We start from the raw sequence: 24332 nt of genomic DNA, 5'->3' as shown, positions 1-24332 counted from the left end.
AGAAAATCGCAAATCGCAAAGTTTCGTTTCGCAGATTCCTCTCAACAAGCTAATGGGATTGCGACGACTAGAATGAGTAAAACTATTACACTGTATTGTTATTGACAAGAATTGTATGAACGAGAGCCAGGCGAGTCTTAGTATGATCCAAAGCTATATGAGATGTTGCGAAAAGTCTTTCGGAAAAAACTGGGAGATATGAAAACGAAACGAGACACTGAGGCTACCTTCGATGATGCCACGAGGACAGTGCGACACTAGACGTGATCAACGTCGGCCTTTTCCTTATGGTCGATCGTACCGGTAGCTTTCGGAGTCGAAGTGTAGGCGTCTCGAGTTTCGTGACCCATGTTTTCGGCGAGGATTTGCTTGCGGAAGGTGTTCGACTTGCGGATCGAGGAGTTGCGGTAGAGGATATCGACCTAGTAAAGAGGGAAGGGAAGCGGGAGTCAGCGATCGAGAAGAGGGAGACGAAAATTTGCGAAAAGGCGAATTCGCGGATTTGAAGGCCCCGACGATGAGGAAACGGTGCTTACTTGTTCGAGCGACAATCCCTTAGTCTCAGGTATAAATAGCCATGTGAAAATAAGGCAAAGGAAGCAGCATCCCGACCAGATCCAGAAGACGTTGGTCTTAAGTCCAGCAGATCCGGGAACATCGTCGACGACTGAGTCATGACAATAGGGGTCAGCTAATAGCCAAGACACGTAGAAAAGTGATGTAGATGTACGGTAAGGAGTAGCGTAACCGATAGCGAAGTTCAAGAGCCAGTTGGAAGCGGTCGAAAGAGACATTTGTTTCTGTGAGGAGTTCAAAGTCAGTTTCGATAGCTCTAGCAAGACAATGAAATGAGCTTACTCCTCGAGTAGTAGTAGGGTAGATCTCAGAGGTCACGACCCAGGCGAGAGGTCCCCAAGTAGCGGCAAAGTGAGCGACTGTCAAAAAGCAGTAAGTCAGCTTGGTCCTCAATTGACGGATTTGGAAATAGTAGCTCACTGAAGATGCAGACGAAAGCGATGAGAACCTTTTGCGAAGCTTGGTTGTCCTCACTCGTAGCAACTCCAACGATCGCGACGATGAGTTGAGAAACGGCCATTCCTGCGGCACCGTAAAGGAGGAGAGCTCGTCGTCCAGCTTTGTCCACAGCGAGGATACCGGGAATAGTAGATCCGACGTTGACGACGTTGGTCGCGATGGTGATAATGAACGGATTCGATATGCCCGAATTGCGGAAGAAGGAAGTTCTGCGAGACGAGAAAGAAAAAGTCAGTCTCGCTGCTTTCTCGACCTCAGTGTAGGCGAAGGACTAACCCGTAGTAGAAGATAAAGTTGATACCAGTCAATTGTTGAAGAGCTTGAATTCCGCAACCTACAAATCCGCGCAGAGCGTCAGCTTCTATCCTCTGAACAAACGTTTCGCCTGAGCTTACCGGTAAGAGTCCTCAATCTGTTACGTCCAGGTCCTCCTCGGAAGCAATCGAGGTAAGTAGCGGTACCGAGGGATCGTTCGTGATGAATGTTGGCGGCGATTTCAGCGAGTTCTTCGTTGACGGTTTGCGAATCGGGGTCGGACTTGAAGATACGGGCGAGGGAGCGACGGGCATCTTCGTCACGACCTTTGAGGAGGAGCCATCGAGGAGATTCGGGGAGGATGAAGAGTCCGATACCGAGAATCTGCGAAAGCGAGGAGAGGGTCAGCGATCGAGCTCTCCTTCCCCTCTGAAGCTCGAAGACTTACAGCTGCCCAGACGAATTGGATGCCGATAGGAATCTGGTACGAAGAAGCTCCGGAAAAGTCTGTTCGAAGCGGGAATTGTCAGTTTCAGAAACAAGCTCGAAACCAAGCACCCAATAGCTCACCCTTTGTAGCGTTGACGACAATTGAAGCAATAAGCAAACCTGAGGGGGAGGAAGGTGTCAGTACAGCTTCAGAGTTGGGCTTCTAGGAGGACAAACCAATGGTAATCATCCATTGGTACGCTGGAGGGAGAGGAAGGCGTCAGAATAGTTCAGAGTTGAGATTTTGGAGATAAACTCACCGGCGACGAGAGCTCCTCGGATATTCTTGGGAGCAGCCTCAGATTGGTACCTAGTATCAAGCACATGGTCAGCAACGCCCTCTCCTCTCCTGAAGCCAGAGCGAGAGACTTACATAGGGACGATACACGAAGTTCCTCCGACACCGAGACCGGCGAAAACTCGACCAAGGACGAAAGTAGGGATAGCTACGAGGGGGATCTCCATTAGCCTATGCTCTGTCGCTCATAGGAAAGGTTCAACTCACTCTTTCCACCAGTCTGAAGAGCGACCCCGAGACAGAAAACGCAGAGGTAGGCGATAACTCCCATTCGACGACCGAGGAAATCTCCTACGGGAGCGGCGAGGAGAGCACCGCAAAAAGTACCCGCCGAGAGGATCGAAGTGACGAGGGAATCGGTTCCAGACGAGATACGGAATCCTCCAGCTCCATCAGGTTCTCCGAAGATGCCCAACCAACCGTCCATTTCCTTGACTCCTGAGATGTAACCTGTCAAACGAGGAGAGTGAGCTCGCGATATCTACGAGTAGAGACTCAAGGCGTTGTACCAGTGTCGTATCCATAACTGTTGAACGAGAAAGAGAGTTTAGTCGGAAATTGGCGCGAAACAACAAAGCTCGAGAAGAGAACTCACAGGAAACCTCCGAACGCCGCGAATGCAGCCATCGTGATTGCCATAGGGCTCATCTTTGTCGGTAGAGGAACCATCTCTTCTGTATCTCCTTCTTGAGTAGTGAGGGTTTGAACGAGAGGAAAGTTGAATGAAGTTGAGATCGAGGGTATCGAAGTCTTGGTCTCGCTTAAGTGGGTAGCTGAGTGTGTCGTGTAAAGCTGGCGAGTAGAGTAGAGTATTGAATGAAGAAGGAAGAGAGAGAGGAGGAGGAAAGAGGGAGGCCCAACTTCTTTTCGAAATCTCCAAGTTTTTCTCTTCGCTGAAATCGCTCTCGCCCTCTCGCGGGTCGCCCAAGGTTGAGGCGGTTCCCCTGTCGTCACCCCCACTGAAGCCGATAGTCTCTTGGCGAATCCCTTCTGACACTTCCAACCTCTTTTTTTGCCCAGAAGGCGCCCTCCTTCTCATTAGAGTCGTTCGAAATTGGTTGCGATTGGAATCGTTGCTTTCGTTTCAGCTTTGTTCGGATGATTCGCCTCACAACTTTCGAAAAGTTCAGCGATCGAATCTGTGCTCGATAAGGGAGACGATCTATAACTTACAGTATCTGCGATCGCAGCAGGACGGAACGAATCAATGGAATTCGCCAAGTCTTGCGAAGATTCCAAGCGAAGCCATGCAGTTCCATCTTCGGATCGATGTGTCGAGATCCGTTACGGAAGAACTCGACGAGAGAGAGAGCGGCTGGACGTTTTCTCTCGACCGAGTAAGAGTAAAAGACGCAAGAAAGTTCTTAAACCGAGGTCCGAGCAAAAAGACTTGAAGAGAAACCAGAAATCGATTTCGAAGATAGGATGGGGGTCAGGTCAAGCGAAAAAGCTGTGTGAATTAGATACAGATTAGTAGTATGTATGTGTAGAGATGACGACAAGAGAAGAGAAGAGCTACAAGATTAGATTAGATGGGGGGACGTGGATATCGATATAGAAACGAGAAAAACACGATACAAGGTTTTCACAAGCACTCGAGCTCATACTTCTCTGCGAGCTCGTCCAACACGACGAGTACTTCTTTCGCCGTTGGCCGATCCTCCTCCCGAGGACTCGTCATGCGTTTGATGAGATCGCGAACTTCGATTGGAACGATTGAGACGCCGTCGAGAAAGAATTGAAACGGAGTCGATGTGCCAGGGTAGGAACGCGATAGAGGTGATTCGGTGAGATCGAGCGAGGTCGAACGAGAATGAGTTGGAGAAGACGAAGTTGAAGTCGGGAGAGGAGGTAGAGCGAATTCCGAAAGAGGAGTCGAAGTTGTTGGGTCTTCTCCTTCCTCGACGAGCAGACTCCTGATGATCAACTCCCAATCCCTGCCTTGTCCCAAACTCGCTAGACTACTGATAGATTCACTACTTCCTTCTCTCCTCAACGAGCTCCTCTTCGTGACGCTTCTCCTGAGTCCCTCTTTCTCGCTCCTCAAACTTCTCAAACTCCCCTGTCGACTCAGTCTATCGTCTCCTCCGAACGAAGAGTTATACAAGCTCGCCGTCGCAGAGTTGCTCGTCCCTTCTTCGACTTCGACTTGTTCGCCTTCGAGATCTTTCAACCTTTTCCTCTCTTCCCATTCCCACCACGCCCCATTCCCCACCAACAACATTCTCTCGACCGCTCTCAAACCCTCGAACGGTTCTCTCCCACTGATCAACACTCCGAGAGTGACTCCCAACGAGAAAACATCGGAAGGGTAGGAGAACGTCGAAGGGAGAGGTCGGACGAATTCAGGGGGTGAATAAGTTGGAGTACCGAGTCCGTGAGGATCGGTAGGGAAGGAGGCACGGGGAGAATGGAGAGGTGGGAGAAAGAGTGACATGCCGAAATCGCAGAGACGGGTCGAGAGATCGTTTGCGATCTAACGAGAAAAATTGGGAGACTCGTCAAGTTCGATACTCAGCGATTGAAGGAGAAAGGGGAGCGTACCATGATATTTTGAGGCTTGATATCCGCATGCAAGATTCCTCGTTCGTGACACAACGCGACGGCGGCGACCAATTCCCGACTCCATTGAAACCATCTCTTGCGATTCATTCTCTCGGGTTGATTCCGTGCGAATTGTAGTGCGTTCCCGAACGGACAGAATTCGAGAATGAGATCAATCCGAGGTTCGGTCAGTGCGTGAGGGATAGATATCGTCGAGGGAGGAAGCGGAGAAGGTGCGAGAGTCGGTTTCTCCGACGGTTGATGCTGAGAATTGTAGCGTTGAGCTGAAGAGGAAGTCAGAGGCGGAGCGAGAGACGGTAAGAGAGATTTCTTCGTCAGATGAGGAGATCGAGTTGGAGAAAGTGAAGGATTCGTCATCGTCGTCGAAGTTGTCGATTCCGATCGTTTCTTTACTCCCGGTCTACTCGGATTCGTCGAGAACGAAGGAGACCCAGGAGATTGAGGCGAGCTCGGTGAGTCGTTCCCCGTAGTACTCCGTAAAGGTGATCCAGCGATCGTCGAACCTCCTCCTCCTCCTCCACTGTATCGTTTACTGCTCCTCCGACTTTCACTCCTCTCCAACAAAGGTAACGGTAACTCGAGTCCATCTCTTTCGTCCTTGACTCCATGCAGTCTCAGGACATGTCGACCACCTCTTTCTACTAAGGATTCCGAGCTAACCGCAGCTTGTCGAGTCGAGGATGGATTGAGCTTGGAGAGAATGAAAGCTTCTCCCAGACCCGAAAGTTGCGATTCTCGATCCGGAAACAGCCGTTTCGCAGCGCAGAGTTGTCGAGGAACCGAAGGTGCTCGAGTAGGGGATGGAGAAGGGGATCGAGGGGAGAAACTCGCGAGATAAACGCTCGCATGACGGCCTTCACCGAGGAGGTAGTTCGAAGTTGGGGAGAATCGGAGAGAGGGAGCTTGTCGAGTGTCAAGTAGAGGGTTTTCTGAGTGACCGGCAGTCGGGGGAAGAGCGCAGAAGGTCGACGAAGAGGGAGTCAACGGCGGTCGAGGCGAGAACGTGGAATATGAAGGAGAGGTCGGAGAAGGTGGGAATGTGACGGTTGGTATAGGAGGAGGAGGAGGAGTCGGTTGTTTCGAAGACATGAGGAACGGAGTTGGAGAAGGGGGCGAAATCGGCCAATTGAGTTCTCTGTGCGGAATTGGCGTTTTCTCGTACGTCGGTGAACCTTTCACGATCACGACGTCGTCTCTCATATCCATCCAACTCCTCCTTCCACTGCTAGCCGGACTCGGAGTCTCATTACTCTCGATACTGAATTTCGACTCTGTTGTTGAACTTCTACTGCGAAGATTCGGCGTGACGGGCGACCAATCTTGATCGAAGAGGTTGTTACGAGATGTTGTTGCTTTCGAAGAGGCCGAGGAAGGTCGAGGTGGTGGAGGAATCAGGTCGGGAAGGGAAGTAACGTCGAAGAAAGAGGAAGAGCGAAGTGGTGGAGTCGAGATATTGAGGGTCAAGCGCGGTGGTGGTGATGGATGCACATAGCTACTGCTGCTCATTGGATCACAATCCCAGTCCTAGCACAATGTAAAGGAGGAAGCGTCAGTGACCGAGGAGGGAGAGTGAGAATTGAGCTGCGCAACGATGAGAAAGTCCTGCCTCTCGTCAGGGGGGTCGTCGGGTGGTAGCGGGCTAGCTGGCGATAGTGCAGCCTGTCTTGACGTCCTCCCTACAACGTTGCAGCGGGAGCCTGACGAGGGAGGATGTGATGAAACCAGATGAAAGATGCTCACCTCACGGGACTCGAATCTCAACGAGCAGATGAAACAGTCGGTCCTCCTTCGATAACCTCTTGATGAGCTGCTGTAGCCTTGCGCTGTTTTGCCGTGTGATTGTCGAAGGTGATGCGGAAGGAAATGACCCGCGTTTCGAATCTCTCGGGTTTCCCGCTTCCTATTACGCTGTTCTTTCGAGGTTGTCGAGTATAGCTTCCAGAGCGGAAGTACAGACGCTGGAATTCTCGACAGCACCAGCGCTTTCCCATGCTCTCTCTCCTCTTTCGAACTCAACTTCCTAATCCGTTTTTCGAATCTTCTCAGTCCTCAAACTGGACGACTAGGGAGTCCTACGCTCTCGACTGCTCTGGAACAAGTAGTACTACGAGTCAACTATCGCCCTGGGTCTAAATGTGAAGCTGCCAGCTGCCCTCCGCCCATGTCGAGTCCCGACAGTTGGGCTGAACAGTAGCTTCAGTAAGTGGACTATCCTCTATACAGCATGGGCACGACGAGACTGATCTTGAGTTTCGGATGCAGGAAGAGGTAGGCGAAGCGACTAGCCTGTCGTACTCAACGCGATTGTTTCTCCTGTTCGCTCTGCTCGAAACGCTCTGGCGCTTCGCTCCGCCACTCCCTTCGTCGCTCGAACAAAGCATCGGACAATGACCTCTGAGTGAGCGACGTAAGCTTTGTTCGATCTCGCTGTCTCGAATTCGCCTTGTTCTCCGTTTTGCGCTTTTCTCCCTTGTGCTTTGTTCGATGAGGCGATGTCGAGGATGACTTGATCAATTACTCAGTACAAGCGAGTCACGCGGTATCTTCCTTGTTATCCGAAGAACAAGCGGGAGCGAGCTCTCTTCTTGCATGGGATTTCTGTCTCCGAAAAACCGAAGTTTGCTGCGACATCTCGCTCTCGCTCTTTCTTCTCTCTCCTCCTCGCTCTCATCTCCCCCGACATCCTGTGTCAATTTCTTGGTCTTCTACTCTTAACGACTATTTGCGCTTTACGATACGATACGACCGACAACTCCTCGTCAAGGTAGATCAGTGACCACCCCCCCTTCTCTTTGATTTCCCCTTCTCTCCCCCGATGTACCACCACTCGCGATCCCTCTCGGACGACGTATTGAACCTCCCTTCTACTCTTGCCACTAGTGTACCTCTTTCCAGCTCGCCAGTCTACTCTACCTCTTACCCCGAGTCGACTTTCCCTCCTCCACTTCATCTTTCCTCCTCTTCTCTCTTTCGCGCTCGACTCCCCTCAGCCTCCCCTACTCCTTACTTTCCTCACTATTCGACTCAACCTCCATCGAGCGTCTACAATAGTTCGTCAACGTTGAATGGAGGAAGAAGGGATCTGTGCGAGTTTAAAGTTGAGTCGGGATCCTCCTCGGACGTCGTGACTCGCACTAGTGCGTTCGGACGACCGATAACGAGTCACGAGGAAAGGTACGGGGACAAAGGGGAAGGTGGGGGTCTGGTTGAACGTGATGGAGGGACGATTACGATTTCCCAGGAGGAGGAGGAGAGTAGGGAGACGGCGATGGAATGGTATTCGAGGACGTTTGGAGGCTCGTTCGGAACGCTTGAACAACATTACGCCGAGGAGGAGGAAGAACAAGGAAGAGAATGCGAGGACTACTCAGGAGGAACGGAATCCGACCAAGCTCAAGCTCAAAACCAAACTTTCGCTTTCTCCACCTTCGACAACGACAACAATGATCCGTCTCCGATCATTTCTCCGCTCGAATACGAACCTTTCGACTTCTCTCTGACCTCCGATCAACCAGTCTCAAATGGACACGATTGGATCTCGACTTCTTCGACCTGTCCACCTCGAGCGAATTACAGCATGGAATCGCCTTCCATCTCGCCCGTTTCTCCTCGTCGCACCTTCAGCACTTTCTCCTCGTCAATCGGCAACAATGACTCATTCTCCCCTCACAGAGTTCGCCCAAACAACAATGTTTTCCCTTCTTTCGCTGCCGCCTCGAATTCTCTCGTTCAATCTCCTCCAGCTCCCGTAGCTCTTCGTCCGCAACCTTCGAATTCGTTCTTCCTTCCGGCGTCCCCTCAACACGATGCCTCGTCTCCCACTCGTCGCGGCGGGCTCGAAACGAACGGTCAAGCTCAATCCATCTTTCACTCGGAGCCCCACCACTCGCACGCAGACCCAGTACCGACTCAAGACGGAGGAGGAGGAGTCGCCGAAAGCCCGAATCAATCCCGCAGAGCTTCGACTCTCGGTTTCAATTTCCCTTCTCCTCCTCCCTTCATCGAGAACCGTCGACAATCCTGTCCCGCCCCTGCTCAACTCGGCCCACTCTCTTCTCCTCAACTCGTCTCTCTCCCTTGTCCTTCCCCGAACTTCTTGCTCGATGCTCCGACTCCCGCTGTCGTTGATTCTTCTCGTTTTGAGCTCCTACCACCACCATTCAAGCCCTCACTGATTGATTTACCTCCTCTCCCTTCTCCGACTCCTCAAGAACTCACTCTCCCCGTCCCACCTTCGATTCCCGCTTCTCCTCCAGCTTCCGGTCCCGTCAGGAGGTCTCATTCGCAATCGAAGAAACGTCGTTCTTCGTTCTCTTCTTCCTCTTCTTCGAGTCATTCTCCCTCGTTCTCTCCCACCTCTAATTCCGATACTTCGACGAACGATACTGTCCTCCTCGAACAAGACGAGGAGGAGGAGGAGGAAGTACCGAAAGTGCTCGCGCAAGAAGAGAGGATTTCTCCAATCACGGGGAAACCAACGAAAGTCATTTCGAAGAGGAGTTGGCCGCCCAAGGATGCTGCGTTGAGACGCTACAGTTGTACGATTCAAGGATGTCGCAAATCTTGTCAGTCTTCTCTCATCGGAAAGAATCGCTGTTCTTCGAGATTTTGTTCGAGGCACTGATACTTTCGTTTGCGTGACCTGACAGTTGGTAGACCTTCGGCTCTCAATACTCACATGCGTACACATGATGGCAAGAAACGTACGTTCTCTTTTTTCTTTCTCGTTTTTCTCCGAAGCTCAACTGAATCGTCCGACTTTTTGCAGCTTACGAATGCCCGATCCCAACCTGTTCCCGCCCCTTCTCCGTCTTCTCGAACCTCAAACGTCACATGGTCATCCACCCTTCGGTCGATTTCACCTCCGTCACGGTGAACGATCTCGCTTTGATTCATTGGGTCGTCGACGAGAAAGATCCGGGAGGAGATGGTGGGAGGTTGGAATGGATCGATCAGATTCCTGCGGGGTCAGCTTGAAGGACCCGACACCGATACTCGACAAGTTATGAACATAGAGAATGATGAGTTTTTCTTTTTCTTGAAGATAGATTATTTCGTTTTCTTGGATTCTGGCTCTCTCCCTCGACGACTCTCTCGCTCATACCCACAGATCGATATTTACTTGCTTACTTACAGACATCTTGTTGGTAGACACTCATTCTTCTGGTATATATAGTTACAAGCTCGCTTCTCTTCTTGGTTAGATCTTAGCTTACTCTCCTCGTTATTTTGACCCAACCCTCGTACGTTCTGCAAGACACTTAGCTTTGGCTCCTGAGAAACAGAGACGGGATTTGGAGAGTTGAGCAGCAATCGTGTCTCTCACAAGGAGGCGAAGCGAGAATCGAGCTCGAAACAGGGTTGATTTTGCATCGAACAGATCGTTCTCCTTCCTTGACGCAATCCACTTTTGCTCCGATACTGCCTACAATTTCCCTCCTTCTCTTAGCATACTCCCCCTTTGCTCCGGCTACACGCTTCCCCGAACTCCTTTCTCCCGCTGATGCGAATAACGATGAAACGATGAGATGACGACCAACTCGAGTTCCTCCTCCTCCTTTTCGAAGTTGACGATAGACGATCGAGTGATCGATGCCCACTTATGTAGTAGAATCGACGTAATAGAGTTGTTCGTCCAGCGCTTTTGACGGCCCGGCCTCTTCCCTTTCGCCTTCGATCGCTACTGCTCCTCTTCCTCTTCGCTCTCTTCGTCCGGCACGTACTCCCCATTCTCCTTTCGTTTCTGTTTCTCGACGAACTCGACGAATTGTTTCGGAATGATGGAAATCGAATCCTCCTCCTTCGAGTTGTCGGCGTAGAAGATGTGAGCGTCGAGTTTCCTCAGTTGCGCCAAGATTCCCTTGACCTCCTTGTTGAGTTCGGCACGATGATACGGTAGGTAAAGGAACGTCGTTCTCGGCGGGGAAACGAGTCTCGCACCATCCAATAACATTGCGAAATTCGAATTCGGAGGGATCTCGTCCCCTTCGACTCGGACGAATCGAACGTTGAATGCAGATTTGAACGCGAGTCGTAACCAACCGGCGGTCAAAGGAGTCGGAGGAGGAGATAACAAGAGATGTTTCGTCGCAACTCCAGTTCCGTTTTGTCCCAATCCGAGTCGATGGTTGCACACGATGACGTCCAATCGAGCGTGAAGTTTATCGTTTCGATGATACATCTGATCTTCTTCCATCTTGAACTCCCTCTCTCCCTTTGTCGGTCCTCGAGAGCGTTTCGGTCCCGTCGTAACGTAGCGATAAGTCGTTACGTCGTGCATACCGAGTCGAACGAGCTTCGGACAGTACTTGGGGTCGAAGAGGACGTGGTCCCAGAGTGCTCCTCCTCCTTGATGAACGTTGATGGACAATTCTTCGAGGTTTCTCGCCGTTTTGAAATTGTATCGAGGATCGATCCCTTTCGGATCCGGCGCTTCGTGAACGTTCGCGACATGTATAGTTTTGATTGCTACTCGAACAGATCATTCTTTGTAATCAGCTCAGAGCGAAGGAGAGGGAGGAAAGAGGGGGAGAAATTACTCACTCGAAATATCGAGTAATTGACCCGAAAAGATCTCCTCTAAACACCCCGGTCCTAATCTACACAGTTTCGAGTTGTCTACCGCTCCACTCTCCGCCGGTAGCTTCGTTCCCTCTATCGTCAACTTCCTGATCAACCTTTTATCATCCCATCTGATCTCTTTCAACTGGACTCGTTGTTCTCGCGTCGTGATCGATACATGGTGATACAAGGACGGTTTCGCTAGATCGTGGAACGTTCGAGAAGCGAGGAGAACCTGGAAGAGGGTCGAAGGGGATGAAGATGAAGCTAGGTGAGAGAAGATCTCGGAGAGGAGTTGGTGCGGCAAGTCGGGGATAGACACGACATAGTTGTCGGCCTTCTGAGAGGGTTTGGACGGAATCTTGGCGGATTTGGTGAGGTTGAAGTGAGTGAACAAGAGTTGAGGAACAAGCTCCCCTTTCTCGACCTCTTCGTCCCGACCCAACGAGCTCGCAAATCAGGTCTAGAATTGCTGAAGAGTGATTAGGTTCCCGCTGGAGGCTTTCAACCGCACCAGACGAGCTCCTAGCTCTGTTTGAAAAAAAGGGGGAGGAACGGACCACAGCGAGTTGCAAAACTAATTCCACTTGAGGCGTGGCTTACATCCTTATACGTTTGTAAGTGTGCTGAACACTCCAGAGCACGAGGAGAAATTCTGCTCGAGTCGCGAGAAACGGATCTGAAAAGTATCGTCTGTTTTCAACTAGTCTCTTCTGTGATACTTGCCAGCTTGCCCGAGGAGCATTTCTGTGCTGGAACAGCGGACGTCGGAAGAAGTGAGACCCGTGCGGAAGGAGCTGCTCAATTTCACTTGTATCTCGCGTTCACTGCATCCCTCGTTCCTTCGAGCTACTCTCTTCCCGTTTGTCATTCTCCCATGTCTCCCTAGATTCTCCTTATCCTCGACTTGCCCTCAGCGCGCCCCTTCTGTCGTCCCTCCTCTGCCTCGCGACGAACTGACAAAAGGAAGAAAAGGGAATGAAAATTGTACAGTGATTCGTTTCTCCTTCGCTACCTCAGATCCCTGACCCTGTCCCGTTTCCAACTGCCTTCGACTCGAGATGCTCTGTTCCGTTCACTAGTTGATCACCTTTACCTTCTAGTCCTCCTCTTCTTTCTCCTTCTCCTTCTCCTTCTCCATCTCCTTCTGCTTCGCGACGAACTCGACAAAGGATTGAGGAATGAGCGGATTACTAAGCGAGGGCGAGTACTCCTCCTCCTCCTGCCTGTCGTCTTCGTCCAAATAGTGAAACTCGACTCCCAGTTCCCTCATTGCCGAGAGCATCGATTGACATTCTAAGGGGAGTTCGGGGAAGAGCCAGGGGAGAGAAAAGTATCGCGAGCGTCGAGGGAGAGAATGAATCGCGCCGAGCATATGTTCGAGGGTTGCTGTCAAAGTGCGAATAGATCTCGAGTCTTCAGAGGGGAGTAGGTAGACGTTACAGCCATGATAGGCGACCCAGAGGGAGGTGATCGGGACGAGGTGGCTTCCGCAAATTAGAACGCCGTTCGATTGAGCCATCTCTCCCACATAGTGATTGAGAAACACCACCTCGATTGATGGCGTAACACGAGATAGAATAGGCGAATGTCGCACAAAGTCGTCCTCGCCGAACAGGCACCTTCTCCCGCCTCGCTCGTAAGTTACGCCGACGAATCCGACTCGAAGAAGCCTCGGTCGGTTCTGTTCAGGCGAAAGAACGGCGTCCCAGAAGGAAGCGCCATGTCGATGGCCTCGGACAGAAAGTTCGACGAGATTCGAAGCGGGCTTGATTTTTTCGAGGTTTGGCGCGGGGTGTCGAGCCCCCAAGATTCCAACAATGCGCAAAACTTCGAGCGCTGTCATGTACAGAGATGTCAGCGAGACAGGCTTCAGGAAAGTCTCGCGAAAGACTTACTCGAGAGGTCAAGAAAACTTCCTTCAAAGAGCTCTACGAGGCAACGGTGTCCCTCTTCTCTGTAAAGATCATTCCCTTCCAGCTTGTACCCATACGAATCATCAGCTTGGCCGCCGTCGATGATCAACGTTTTGACGAGCTTGGCGTGTTCTTTCTTCACTCTCTTTAAGAGTCGGCGTCGTCGTTGCGTTCTGATAGTGATGTAGGAATAGAGAAATGGTTTCGCGATGTCGTAGAAGGCACGGGAGGCGAGGCAGACGTTGAAGAGGGTCGATTTTGATGAAGAGAGTTGGGTGAAGACTTCGGCTAAGAGCTCGTTTGGGAGGGTGGGAGGGGTCATTGATTGATCTCGAGAGGCGTCTGGACCTCCTAGAGCGAGGCGGAGGAGTTAGCGAAGGGGAAAGAGTGAAGAGAAGGAGAGAAAGATTCGAACTCGTCGCAGGCAGGTCTCATCGAGCTCTTTCGCAGGACGGCATCCATTCCTTGGGCAAGAAGCAATCTCAGCAGTATCCAGCATTTTGAAGGCGATCAAACTCCGCTCCGAACGTCAGAAAAGGGACATTGAGACTTCGAATCTCTCAGAAGAGTTCCTCTCCGATGACTCGCGTAGAGCAACTTGGAGCCTAGACTATGGTATTCGCAGTCTAGCTGCACTATCCCCCCATCTGGAGGTCATTCCTTCCCGCCTCGCTCACCGTCCCGCCGAATCTAACGAAGCGAGTTTTTCTTTCGTCCAACCCATTTCTCCCACGACGACCCATTTCCCTCTCTCGCTATTACTCTCCTTCTCCTCGACCCATTCCTGATCATCCTCTCTCCCTTCTAGATCCCATCCCCACGGCCTCGTTTCCCCTCCGACCGCCAGTTCTTCCCACTCTTTTCCATCGACGAGTTTCTCCTCGAATCCCGCTTCTCTCGCTTTCCGCAAGAAGGATCGAACGGCGTTTCGACCTGAATGAAAGCCCGCAACGAGGTGGATTCGAGCTGAAGGAGTGAAGGCGAGGAGTTGGGAGAGAGAAGAGACGAGAGCAGTTTGAGCTTCTGTCAACCACAGCGTGTCGGCCATGAGGATGTGAGAGAATCGTTCGCCGTTGTTCGCACTGAAGATGTGATGGGTTCGAGGTCAGTAAAAGACAGGAGAGCATTAGAGAGATATGCGAGACTGACCTGAGCATTGCCGCGAGTGATTCTTCTTCTCCCCAAGTATGGCCCAGAGCTCTCAGCTTATTCCGCGTCCGCTCATCGTCCTTGTATGCCAACTCAATGTTGCTCACGAGGTTATCGATCAAGAGAGGGTCGTGGTAATCTGTCAGAACTACCTAGAGAGTAGAGGCGAGAGGATGAGTTTGATCAGCTTTCACTTCGCCTCTACTAGACATCAGACGAGGGAAGAACTCACCCGCTTGACGTTCGGACTTCGAGCAGCGATCAACCCAGGAATTCCAGCTCCGCAACCGAGTTCACAAACCGACATTCGTCCGCTACCTTCCTCGTCCTGCTCTCCCTTGCTTGCATCCATCTCGAGTCCTGATATACTTGACAGTGATATCCAATCTGCCAGGATGAGGGAAGCGTTCCAGACGTGGTGTGCGAAGAGAGCCTGTAGATAGAACGAAAGGAGCAAGAGAATGAGAATCAGTTCAGCTAAACTCGCTTTCCCGCGGGTTTGAGACTGCTGCTCACACTCTATACTTGAATATCCTTCTCTCCATGCCACGCTCAGGGTACGGGCGATCTCGACTGGTAATAGAACAGCTCCTTCTTCCCCCTCCCGCTCAAACTCCCTCATCCTCCTCTCTCCTTCTGCTCGAATGACCCGGCCATAATCCAGAGACGTTGACTCACATTGACCTGTTGAGGAGGGATCCTACAGTCTAGCGTTGGCTGGCTTGAACGAGTTGGTGGATTGTAACTGAACAATTCGAGCGGATCTCCATTTGCCGGAACTACGTGATCGAACAACGAATGTAGAGACGATAAGAATACATCTAGAGCATCTTCTGCTGCCATATCGAGTCGGTGGGAGTGAGTAGAGAGGGAGAGAGAGAGTTGCTTCCTCCTCATCTTTCTCTTCCTCTTTCTCCTCCCCTCACTTCTATTGATACAGGATGTTGACCCTGAAACCGTTACACAACCTGTATCAAACGATCTCGCCCGCTTCTTTCCTCGAGAACGATCATCCTCTCATCGCGATTTCTCAGTTGGAAAGAAGAGGGAGAACTTCGACTGGAGAGATTGAATGGGTCGTGGGAGTTGGAGCAAAGGGAGATTCACGAGAGGATGAGATATGGTGGACTAGTCGATTAAGCGGAGAGAAACTCGAGGGATTGATCGCTCAACAGGTTCGTGCTCTTTCGCTGCTCTCTCTCTCTGCTCTCTCTCCACACTGAGCTCATTCATGTGTGAAGAGCAGCTCAGTAAGACGCCAATCTCGAAAGATACGGTCATCGATCAAGTGAGAACGAGTTGGATTGAGGGGAGGTTGGACGTTGGAGGTCTCGAGAAATCTCTCAATGCGAAAGAACGGCACCCTGTCGAGGTGAGCTAACACTCGACTGGATGGAAGTGCGCTTAACTTACAGTCGCACGTCGTTGTAGCTCGTCATGTACTTCCTCGACAATATTCCCTTTTCGATTTCTCTCGATCCTTGCGAAACGTCTCCTCTTTCTTTGCTCTCCATCATGGCTCACGTATGTCTGCCTCTGCCGGTCATTGGTGTCGCCGCTGACACTTATATCGCTGAGAGTAGCTCATTCCCCCTTACCTCTCCTCCTCGACTTCGCAATTGACTCTTCAAACTCTTCAACCTCAACTCGTCTCAGCTCAGCAAGAACGTGACAAATTCTCGTCAGACAACAAGCTTCTACGCGAGGAACTGAAGGAGCTCAAACGCAGAGTGAGAGAAGGCGGAGGAGGAGGAGGAGGAGGCGGAGCTGGAAAGAGAACGAGAATGGAAGACGACTCGAGTCAATTCTCCCAGGGCGCGGGAGCTTCTCAAGGTGCATCTCAGCAGCGAGGGATGAGCGCTCCTTTAAGTCCTCAAAAGAAAGGGAGACCTGGCAGTGAGTCCCTTCATCGTTCGTCTCTGGACACTCCTCGCTTACTGCTTGACTCTCCTCTCGCTGGCAGTCGATTTCTAAGCGGTGATGAGACCTGGGACGAAAGGCTACGCGGGTAGTACGAATCGAGTCGGGAGAAACCTCGACGATCAATGGGAGGAGCCAGAGAGCGACAGCGACTGAATCGATCCTTTCGCTCGAGACGGCCTCTCATTCTGCTAGTTCCGACTTTATTCGCTTATTCTTATTCGTTGTTGATGTATCTTACTACCAGTAATCTCCTTTCACGCCCTCCTGATATCGTATCGAGGGAGACGAGGAATCTGGACTTTCGCTTGGATCCCGGCGAAGGGCTTCGCGGGGTCTTCGCCGCTGCCGCACGCTTATACGCCTCTCGGTAGGGTCTGAGCCGCACGGCATCTCGTACAAGTCTAGTCCACGCACAGCAGAAACAACGAGACATATATCGCAAACACAAATTCACAAACTTGAAAGACCTCTCCTTCTGATTCCCCTTCTCTTCTGACCTGCTGTTAGCCGAGCTCTTCGTCCCTCTCGAAAGATCCTGATTCTACTTGCCTCCGTTCTCCATCTGCCCGCTCTCTTCAAGGAACTTGGTGAAAGAAGGGAAAATGAGCGAAGTCGCATTCGAGTCGTACTCCTCCTCCTTCATTTCGTGCATCACAACACCAGCCGCTGCTAGACGATCCTTCGAGGGTTTGAGAGTAGACGCAATGGAATTGTGGGATCGGACAACGACGAAGAAATGACGAACTGATCCGGAGATGCCTCTAAACTCGTCCTTCGAGAAAAGGGAGACGAGAGATACGAGGCGATCAATGGTCGAGAAGACGAATCGGAAATTGTGGATCGGAACTGTGGATGGGATGAAATCGAGGCAATCTTCCGCCGAAACGGATAGAAAACGAGGGCGGAGGGATTCTGGAATCGCTGAGATGGCGGATGGGAAGGGACAGGCCGCAACGCAGACTTCGAGCTGAGACAGCGGGAAGCTTCTGCCTAGTTCCACCGAGTCATCCTCCCAAAGATTGTCCTCAGGCGGTTCCTCAGCATATACGCTTCGGATCCATGGCTCCCACTCGTAGCAAGTAACTTTCCAGTAGCCTAGGCGGCGGAGTCGAGGGAAATTTTGTTCGTTCAGGAATGCATCCCACAATCTTCCTCCTCCTTGATGATCCCAGATGGAGAGTTCGACGAGATTCGAAGCGATATTGGCTTTGAAGGAATGCCACCCCCCGGAATCGTACGCTGCAGCCTCGTCCTCGTGAACGCTACGAATGTGAAGCGTTTCAATGACTGTCTCAAACAGTGAAAGCGGAAGACTCAGCTAGGACACGAGAAGGAAATCGAAGAGGGTCGAACCTGAAATGTCGAGAACTTTCCCGGTGAGCAGATCGCGCACGCAATTCTCACCCAACTTGCAGTGTTCCGATTCAAAGTGATCCTGTACGTCGTCGACATCGATCGGACCGTCTCCCTTGATCGTAACGTGTCGAACGAGTTTGTTGTCTTCCTCCTTCACATTCTCGAGACGCTTGCGTTGTTCGCGGGTAGTGATGATGATGTGACGGTAGAGAAGCGGTTTCGCAATCTCGTAGAAGCAGCGAGAGGCAAGCAGGACGTGATAGAGGTCGGGAGAGGACGATTCGAGATGAGCGAAAGTTTGAGAGAGGAGTTCCGTCGGAAGGGCTGTACGCGCGCTCGATAGTTCTTCGGACATGGGTAACCGGGCTCTCACTGAGAGTATGGCGGTGTAGGGATGCAGAGGGAAGGGAAGCTGATGAAATCCCTCTGCGAATCCTCTTCGGCTTCGGGCTCAGAGCGAGGGGCATCTCTCCCTGCGACTCTACCGCTCTTTCGCTCTCAACAACAAGCAATGTCGAATCGACCATCGATTACACTGATGACGGCTCTCACTCGGCAACTCACAACCCTTGAGAATGCGAAAACCGTGAGCACCACTTCCTCCCTCTCTCTCCTGCGATCGCCGGCTGACACTTGCCTCAATGTAGTTCATCTTCTGGTAAGGTCACCTTCACCCGTATCCCGCTCGCTTTTGCTGACTCCCTCGATCTTGAAATCCTCAGGTATCTCGTTCAACGACAGGTCTTCCGCTGTATCCGCCATCTCCGAGCCCGAGGACTCGTTACCACTGCTCATGAGCTCTATCTCGAGATCATCAAGCGCGGTTTCGCGATCATGATGTTGTTACCTTCGGTCAAAGCGAAAGTGAAAGGAGAATTGGATCAAGTAACGACCGAACTCGAGGCAAAAGTACGCTGCTCTCTCCTACTGTCTGTCTCCATTCATACTCATGAAGGAGATCGCGTGGCTAGCTCGCACCAAAAGACGGTCCTTCGCCGAATTACCTTGCTCTACCGGAAAAAGGTCTTTCGTCGGCGGAAGTTTCTGCTGCCCTCGATCAGATGAGCTCGATCCCGAACACGAAATGGGATACGGGACGAGTCAGTGGTGCAGTCTATCATGGGGGAAAGGACATCGGCGATATTTGGAGGGAAGCTTTCGGCAAATTCGAGGCGAGTTTTCGAAATCGCTTCAATCTGTCGGTGGTTGTGCTGATTGATAGTTCTCGAGATCGCATAGGTCTCTAACCCTCTTCACGCTGATGTGAGTCGTAATGGTCTTCAGCGAGCTCCTCTCCTCGTCTCGCTGATATGCAGTTTCGACTTGCAGGTTTTCCCCGGCGTTCGAAAAATGGATTCCGAAATCGTTTCGATGTGTCTTTCACTCTTCAACTCTCCTCTTCCTACTTCCGCTGTCGATGAGTTCGGCGGCGCGGGAACCACAACCTCGGGAGGAACCGAGAGTATCTTGATGGCTTGCAAAGCTTATCGAGATCGAGCGAAAGCTGAATACGGAATCACTGAGCCTGAAATGTGCGTCTGCACAGTGACAGATACCACGATTGTCGATACTGATGAATGCAGCGTTCGAGCAGGATCGTACCGATTTCGGCTCATGCTGCGTTCGACAAGGCGGCGAAATACTTCGGTATCAAGATCCACCACATCCTCGTCAACGTCGAGACGAGAAAAGTCGATATCAGAAGAGTGAAGCGTGCGATTAACAAGAATACGATCATGCTTGTAGGTAGTGCTGTAAGTTTCGCCCTGGTTCGAGCCTCAACGCCTCGATGCTCATTCGAAGCTAATTCGGTACCATTCTCCTGCAGCCCAACTTCCCTGATGGAGCGATCGATGGCAAGTTCCTTAGGGCGCTCTCTGGCTCAAAAAGCTGAGCTGACGAATCTCGTCGCGCACTTCTCGCGAGCAGATATCACGGCCCTCTCCGAACTCGCCCTGAAGCACCGACTTGGACTTCACGTCGACTGCTGCCTCGGATCATTCCTCGTACCCTTCATGGAGCGAGCTGGATTCCCCATGGATCCGTTCGATTTCAGAGTTCCTGGAGTAACTTCCATTTCTTGCGATACTCATAAATGTGAGCTCATTTCTCGATCTCACGAGCTCTTTGTGAGATGGGTTTTAGCTCACGCTTGCGTTGTACCGCGTAGACGGTTTCGCGGCAAAGGGTACTTCGGTCATTATGTATCGTTCGAAAGCTATTCGAAAGTACCAATACTCGGTGATTACGACATGGCCTGGAGGTGTTTACGCTTCTCCTACTATCGCTGGTTCTCGGTCAGTCTTGTCTTCCTACCTTTTGCTTCCACTCAGCAGCATCCAAGCTGACATCCCCCTCGAACTACGCACGCTCAACAGTCCCGGTGCGCTTCTCGCCGCCGCCTGGGCTTCTCTCCTCTACCTCGGTATCGACGGCTACACCGATTCCTGTCGCGAGATCGTCGGAGCCGCACAAAAAATCGCTCGTTCGATCCGAAAAGATTTCCCCGAACTTTACGTTCTCGGAGATCCGTTAGTCAGTGTCGTCGCATTTGGAAGTAGGACGGAAGGTCAAGGGAACGGGAAGGGAGTTGTACCCGTTTATGAAGTGGGAGATAGGATGGATAAATTGGGTTGGCATCGTGAGCTTGTTCTCTCTGCCTCTGTCGAGGTCATTGAGTACTGACGATACTTCTTTGCGCTCGTCTACGCAGTAAATGCTCTGCAAAACCCTCCAGCGATCCATATCGCCTGTACGAAACTGACCGTTTCGGCTGTCGATGATCTCTTGCGAGATTTGAGAACGGCGGTCGACGAGGTCAAGGCAATGGACAAAGCCGGAGGTGGAAGTATGGTTACGCTTTACGGACTCGGCTCGGGAAGTCCGATCGGACCGGGACTTGTTGAGGAAATGGCTAGTCGATGTGAGTTTCGCTCGTACCGAGCCCCTTGCTTGCAACCGTTGCTGACCTTGGTTGCTCTGCCCGTACGTAATCGACGACAGACATGGATGTTGTAAGCTGCTCTTCCTTGCTTGATCCCTTAAAGTAGAATGTAGCTGACTTCTCTCGCTTCGTTTCGTTTACAGCTTTACGCCTAGATTTCGATTCTCGCTTCTTATTATTCCGTCTCTGCCTGCTGTACCTATCAATCTGTCACTTTATGCAACTATATGTCTCTCAATCCGCTCGCATCGTCGGTCACGGCAGAACATGCGAGAGAAAACGAGAAAAGCTCTGAATTATTCTTTCTCGACTAATCACTATCGTCGTCATCCCTATCACTATCCTTTCCACCTCTCTTCCTCTTCGCGCCCACCGTATTTCCACTCCAACCTCCATCTCTCGCGGGTCCATCATACTCTTTTACGACCAATTCAAACTCCCAAGTTCTCATCCCCGTCCCCTTCTCCTCCTTCCCTCCTCCCTTCTTCCCTCCCCGGTTCAACCTCGTATTCACCGCAGTTTGATCGCCGAGGCGTTTACGTTCTTTCGTAGTCAGCGTGATATCCTGATTCCCAATAAAACTCTTCTTCTCATCCCACCCTAGTGTTCTTCGGTGCTCGTACCCCTCCCAATGAGTAGGCTCGAATTCCCAACTCTTGACTGTCTTGAACGACGGTTGGAGTTTCACGCGAGGAACACCTTGGGAGGTTTTGAGCGAGGTAGGAGGAAGGATCGAGGGAAGGAGGAGGAGTGGTTTTGTTGCGAGATGGGCCGGGAGCCAGAGAGAGTAAGGAGGTTGGGTACGGAGAGTGACGAGAATCGTTCCGCGGGTTTTGGGAGGTGGAGGAGGAGGAAGTTGGGTCGGATCGAGAGAAGGGAGGGAGAGTGATTCGTCTAAGAGCGTTGGAGGGGATGGGGACCGAGATAATCGAGAGGAAGAGGACTTGGAGGCAGAGGCGAGATGGGAGGCGCCGTTTCGGAGGAGTTGAGAGGCCGAGAGGTAGAAATCGAGGAGGAGAGTTTGGTTCGTTCGAATGTTTCGATCTTGATCCGTAATGCCTTGACCTGTTAGGAGCACGAGCGAGTAGTTAGTATCTGAGCAGGGCGGATTAAACGGGAGAACACGGGGGCTTACCGACATGAGGGAAATTGAAAACGATTTTATCGAATCCAGTTCTCGTTTCAACTTCTTCCCACCCATTGTTCTCGCCGGACGCCTTGCCTTTCCCCTTGCCTTTACTTTTCCTGCCACAGAACTCCATGACTTGTTTATTCGATTCAAGTTTCGTCGCGTCGACATCGAACAGGACCGTTGCGCCGGAGGTTCGCAAAGGTTCGAGATGGGCCTCGAGATCGGGGTACTTCTCAAGGGCGACCTTGTGCGAGTCGAAGGAGGTACACAGGAGCATAGAGGGAGTGACGAGCGGCAGAGGCGGGTAAGGAGTGGTCGAAGAAGCGGTCGATTGAGGCAAGAGAAGAGAATGTGCGAAAGAGAAATTGCCTTTTGACAATCAAGAACGACGAGTCAGTCTCAATCCAAGTCGAGAGAGATGGTGGAGTGTCGTGCTCACCTTCTCCTACAAGTAGCACTCGTTCCCCTCGCCTGAAAGGTTGTGCGAAAGCTTTCTTTCTCTCCAACGCTCTCTTTTCCCTCAATTCTTCCCCATCCATTCCCTCCTCTTCCCCTCCTTCCGCGGCAACGTTCTCTCCATCTTCTGCATCTGCACTGGTCGAGGCATTCGTAGCTAGCTTGCGTTTCTTGCTGTTGATTCCCGACTTCTTCTGTTGAACGATTTTATTCTTTGCTGCATTCGCCCGATCTTTCGCCGCTTGTTCGGCTCGTTGTTGCAGTTCTTTCTCATGTTGCTTTTGCTGCTGTCCGGATAGAGCTACCCATCTTGTGGAAAGTCAGTTCCATCTCGACTAGAGTGAGAAGAGCAGGAGAGGAGATTTACCTTTGGCGAGAACGTTCTTCCCTTTAGGTCTACCAACTGAAGGCTTCTTTCCCATCTTCTAGTCGTTGTACTCGAGAGTTGAAGGGTGGTCGAGATGAGGTGAGTCGGCTGGGAGTGGATTTCAAGGGGGAATTTCTTTGCGGAAGTTTTCGAACTCGTTTTCGCTTGTTCTCTCGTTCGCTAACCAACATGGGTCAGTCAAACTTCCATGCACTCGATACCACTACCAACCATCTACCCATTCGATCCGACTACGAGCTGCCCTCCCGGTGGATTGAGGTGGGAAAAGAGGAGGAATCAAATTCTTTTTAGAGGCATCTCGATCACTCGTCAACTCGTCTCCAGCTGGTAGAGGAGCCGCTCAGAGGCATGGAATAAGGTGTTGGAATCGATTGGAACCGCCCACAACTCGTGCAGAGGTGTTGTAGAGAAGTAATTGATTACTGACTCTCACCCTCTCTCTGAATCGAACAGGATCCTGCAAGCCTCGTGGATTGCTCGCCGGCCGCAAGCTCAGGAACGACAGGAGGGAGAACCGTTGGGTAAATTACACAGTCTTACTTCGAGATCGGGTTGAAGAATGATAGGGTAGGAGGGATCAGTAAAAAGTGGCAACGGATCCCGCAGAGGAGCAGACGGATACAACAGAGGGTATAGCTAGTGAATTGGAAGCGGTCAGACGGGGCAACACAGGCAGCAAACGTCGACGAGGCAGAATTCGGTCGACTCTATCGGATTCACATTCTCCCACCTATCAATCTCCTTCCGACCCGACAGCGCTCTCTCTGTCGACCTGATCAACAGCTCAAACATCGAACGATCGCTCCTCCGAAACAAGGTACCCGAAGACGCACAGAGAAATGGAGAAACTGACGATTCTCTCTTTCGTGACATTTCGTATAGGCCGACAACAACTACAAGAAGCGTGCCCTCGGAACTGCTTACCGTTCGTCCCCTACCGGAGGTTCGTCCCACGCCAAGGGTATCGTTCTCGAAAAGGTCGGAGTTGAGGCGAAACAGCCCAACTCGGCTATTCGTAAATGTGTTCGAGTTCAACTCATCAAGAACGGAAAGAAGGTTACCGCTTTCGTCCCCAACGATGGTTGCTTGAACTTTGTCGATGAGGTGAGTCTACGCTGTGCTTTATCGAAGGTTTCGGACAAGTTGACTGACTCGATCTCTGTCTCTCTTCACTTCCTCTCCGTCCATTCAACTACGCTTACCGACCCGCCCCTCTCCTATCAACGACCCAACAACCTCGATGCCAACTCTGTCCCGCAACGACGATCCGAAACGGATTAGAACGACGAGGTCCTCATCTCTGGTTTCGGACGAAAGGGTAAGGCGAAGGGAGATATTCCCGGTGTCCGTTTCAAGGTTGTCAAGGGTCGGTCCTCATCATCCTCTCTTCTTCCCATCCTCCTCCCTCGCTCGATTCTCGGAAGTTCTTGAAACTGACAGTTTTGAGTTTTCACTTTTCGTTTTCTTAGTTTCCGGTGTCGGTCTCCTCGCTCTCTGGAAGGAGAAGAAGGAGAAGCCCCGTTCCTAAACAATTACATTTGTGGAACTCGGTTTACTCTTCTTGCTTCTTTGTTACCTTTAAACCTCATTTTTTGATTGTTCGTTCATGACGGGATGAGATGAAATGGTTAGTTGTCCAAAAACACATCTTGCCATTCCCCTCGCTCTCTTATCCGTGCATGATGAGATGGAGTGCGAGCGAGTTGCTCGTCGGATAGATCAGCGGCGTCCGCGGGCTCGAGCAACGAGTTTTGCCAGGGAATTTAGCGAAGATCCAGCTTTTGAACGGGAGCTGGCGCTAGCGCGACTCGATCAATGGACGAAACAGACTGGATCAGACAAGAGAGCAGACAGAGAGACGATCT

General features: G+C 51.4%; 11 protein-coding genes across 11 annotated transcripts; 4 read left to right on the top strand and 7 right to left on the bottom strand.

Moving 5' to 3' along the window:
• Positions 1-257: 257 nt before the first annotated feature.
• JCM6883_000786 (sugar porter family MFS transporter) lies at positions 258-2746 on the bottom strand (the record flags this gene model as incomplete). Its single annotated transcript, XM_076634921.1, has 15 exons — positions 258-422; positions 537-667; positions 731-800; positions 859-935; positions 997-1244; positions 1312-1369; positions 1431-1674; positions 1739-1797; positions 1861-1899; positions 1957-1980; positions 2040-2089; positions 2153-2225; positions 2285-2527; positions 2587-2603; positions 2673-2746. 15 exons carry the CDS (start codon positions 2744-2746, stop codon positions 258-260), a joined length of 1572 nt encoding a protein of 523 aa, XP_076485126.1.
• A 916-nt stretch (positions 2747-3662) lies between these two features.
• Positions 3663-6148, bottom strand: JCM6883_000785 (uncharacterized protein; the record flags this gene model as incomplete). The annotated part of the gene is made up of 2 exons (XM_076634920.1): positions 3663-4553; positions 4622-6148. 2 exons carry the CDS (start codon positions 6146-6148, stop codon positions 3663-3665), a joined length of 2418 nt encoding a protein of 805 aa, XP_076485125.1.
• Positions 6149-7457: 1309 nt separating this feature from the next.
• Positions 7458-9619, top strand: JCM6883_000784 (uncharacterized protein; the record flags this gene model as incomplete). The annotated part of the gene is made up of 3 exons (XM_076634919.1): positions 7458-9207; positions 9292-9345; positions 9411-9619. 3 exons carry the CDS (start codon positions 7458-7460, stop codon positions 9617-9619), a joined length of 2013 nt encoding a protein of 670 aa, XP_076485124.1.
• A 703-nt stretch (positions 9620-10322) lies between these two features.
• Positions 10323-11530, bottom strand: JCM6883_000783 (uncharacterized protein; the record flags this gene model as incomplete). The annotated part of the gene is made up of 3 exons (XM_076634918.1): positions 10323-11110; positions 11186-11470; positions 11524-11530. The coding sequence occupies 3 exons, from the start codon at positions 11528-11530 to the stop codon at positions 10323-10325; spliced, it is 1080 nt and encodes a 359-aa protein (XP_076485123.1).
• A 772-nt stretch (positions 11531-12302) lies between these two features.
• Positions 12303-13441, bottom strand: JCM6883_000782 (uncharacterized protein; the record flags this gene model as incomplete). The annotated part of the gene is made up of 2 exons (XM_076634917.1): positions 12303-13042; positions 13102-13441. 2 exons carry the CDS (start codon positions 13439-13441, stop codon positions 12303-12305), a joined length of 1080 nt encoding a protein of 359 aa, XP_076485122.1.
• A 351-nt stretch (positions 13442-13792) lies between these two features.
• On the bottom strand, positions 13793-15111 carry JCM6883_000781 (uncharacterized protein; the record flags this gene model as incomplete). The annotated part of the gene is made up of 4 exons (XM_076634916.1): positions 13793-14201; positions 14269-14420; positions 14501-14701; positions 14947-15111. The coding sequence occupies 4 exons, from the start codon at positions 15109-15111 to the stop codon at positions 13793-13795; spliced, it is 927 nt and encodes a 308-aa protein (XP_076485121.1).
• Positions 15112-15209: 98 nt separating this feature from the next.
• On the top strand, positions 15210-16344 carry JCM6883_000780 (uncharacterized protein; the record flags this gene model as incomplete). The annotated part of the gene is made up of 5 exons (XM_076634915.1): positions 15210-15443; positions 15515-15640; positions 15700-15792; positions 15852-16164; positions 16244-16344. The coding sequence occupies 5 exons, from the start codon at positions 15210-15212 to the stop codon at positions 16342-16344; spliced, it is 867 nt and encodes a 288-aa protein (XP_076485120.1).
• A 388-nt stretch (positions 16345-16732) lies between these two features.
• JCM6883_000779 (uncharacterized protein) lies at positions 16733-17902 on the bottom strand (the record flags this gene model as incomplete). The annotated part of the gene is made up of 2 exons (XM_076634914.1): positions 16733-17478; positions 17545-17902. The coding sequence occupies 2 exons, from the start codon at positions 17900-17902 to the stop codon at positions 16733-16735; spliced, it is 1104 nt and encodes a 367-aa protein (XP_076485119.1).
• Positions 17903-18058: 156 nt separating this feature from the next.
• Positions 18059-20646, top strand: DPL1 (sphinganine-1-phosphate aldolase DPL1; the record flags this gene model as incomplete). The annotated part of the gene is made up of 14 exons (XM_076634913.1): positions 18059-18133; positions 18195-18205; positions 18270-18456; positions 18519-18719; positions 18787-18810; positions 18877-19079; positions 19142-19301; positions 19376-19403; positions 19477-19644; positions 19718-19844; positions 19926-20188; positions 20261-20470; positions 20551-20561; positions 20635-20646. The coding sequence occupies 14 exons, from the start codon at positions 18059-18061 to the stop codon at positions 20644-20646; spliced, it is 1680 nt and encodes a 559-aa protein (XP_076485118.1).
• A 155-nt stretch (positions 20647-20801) lies between these two features.
• BMT5 (25S rRNA (uracil2634-N3)-methyltransferase) lies at positions 20802-22501 on the bottom strand (the record flags this gene model as incomplete). Its single annotated transcript, XM_076634912.1, has 4 exons — positions 20802-21556; positions 21627-21992; positions 22063-22380; positions 22447-22501. 4 exons carry the CDS (start codon positions 22499-22501, stop codon positions 20802-20804), a joined length of 1494 nt encoding a protein of 497 aa, XP_076485117.1.
• A 134-nt stretch (positions 22502-22635) lies between these two features.
• On the top strand, positions 22636-23995 carry JCM6883_000776 (40S ribosomal protein S23; the record flags this gene model as incomplete). The annotated part of the gene is made up of 5 exons (XM_076634911.1): positions 22636-22639; positions 22921-22988; positions 23350-23571; positions 23749-23833; positions 23937-23995. 5 exons carry the CDS (start codon positions 22636-22638, stop codon positions 23993-23995), a joined length of 438 nt encoding a protein of 145 aa, XP_076485116.1.
• Between the last annotated feature and the right edge of the window lie 337 nt (positions 23996-24332).

This window comes from Sporobolomyces salmoneus (assembly GCF_050403485.1).
Source record: "Sporobolomyces salmoneus JCM6883 DNA, S_salmoneus_JCM6883_v1_ctg75, whole genome shotgun sequence".
NCBI classification, from domain to species: domain Eukaryota; kingdom Fungi; phylum Basidiomycota; class Microbotryomycetes; order Sporidiobolales; family Sporidiobolaceae; genus Sporobolomyces; species Sporobolomyces salmoneus.
The sequence above is the reverse complement of the archived record's forward strand: the minus strand, read 5'-3'. Positions and strand labels throughout refer to the sequence as shown.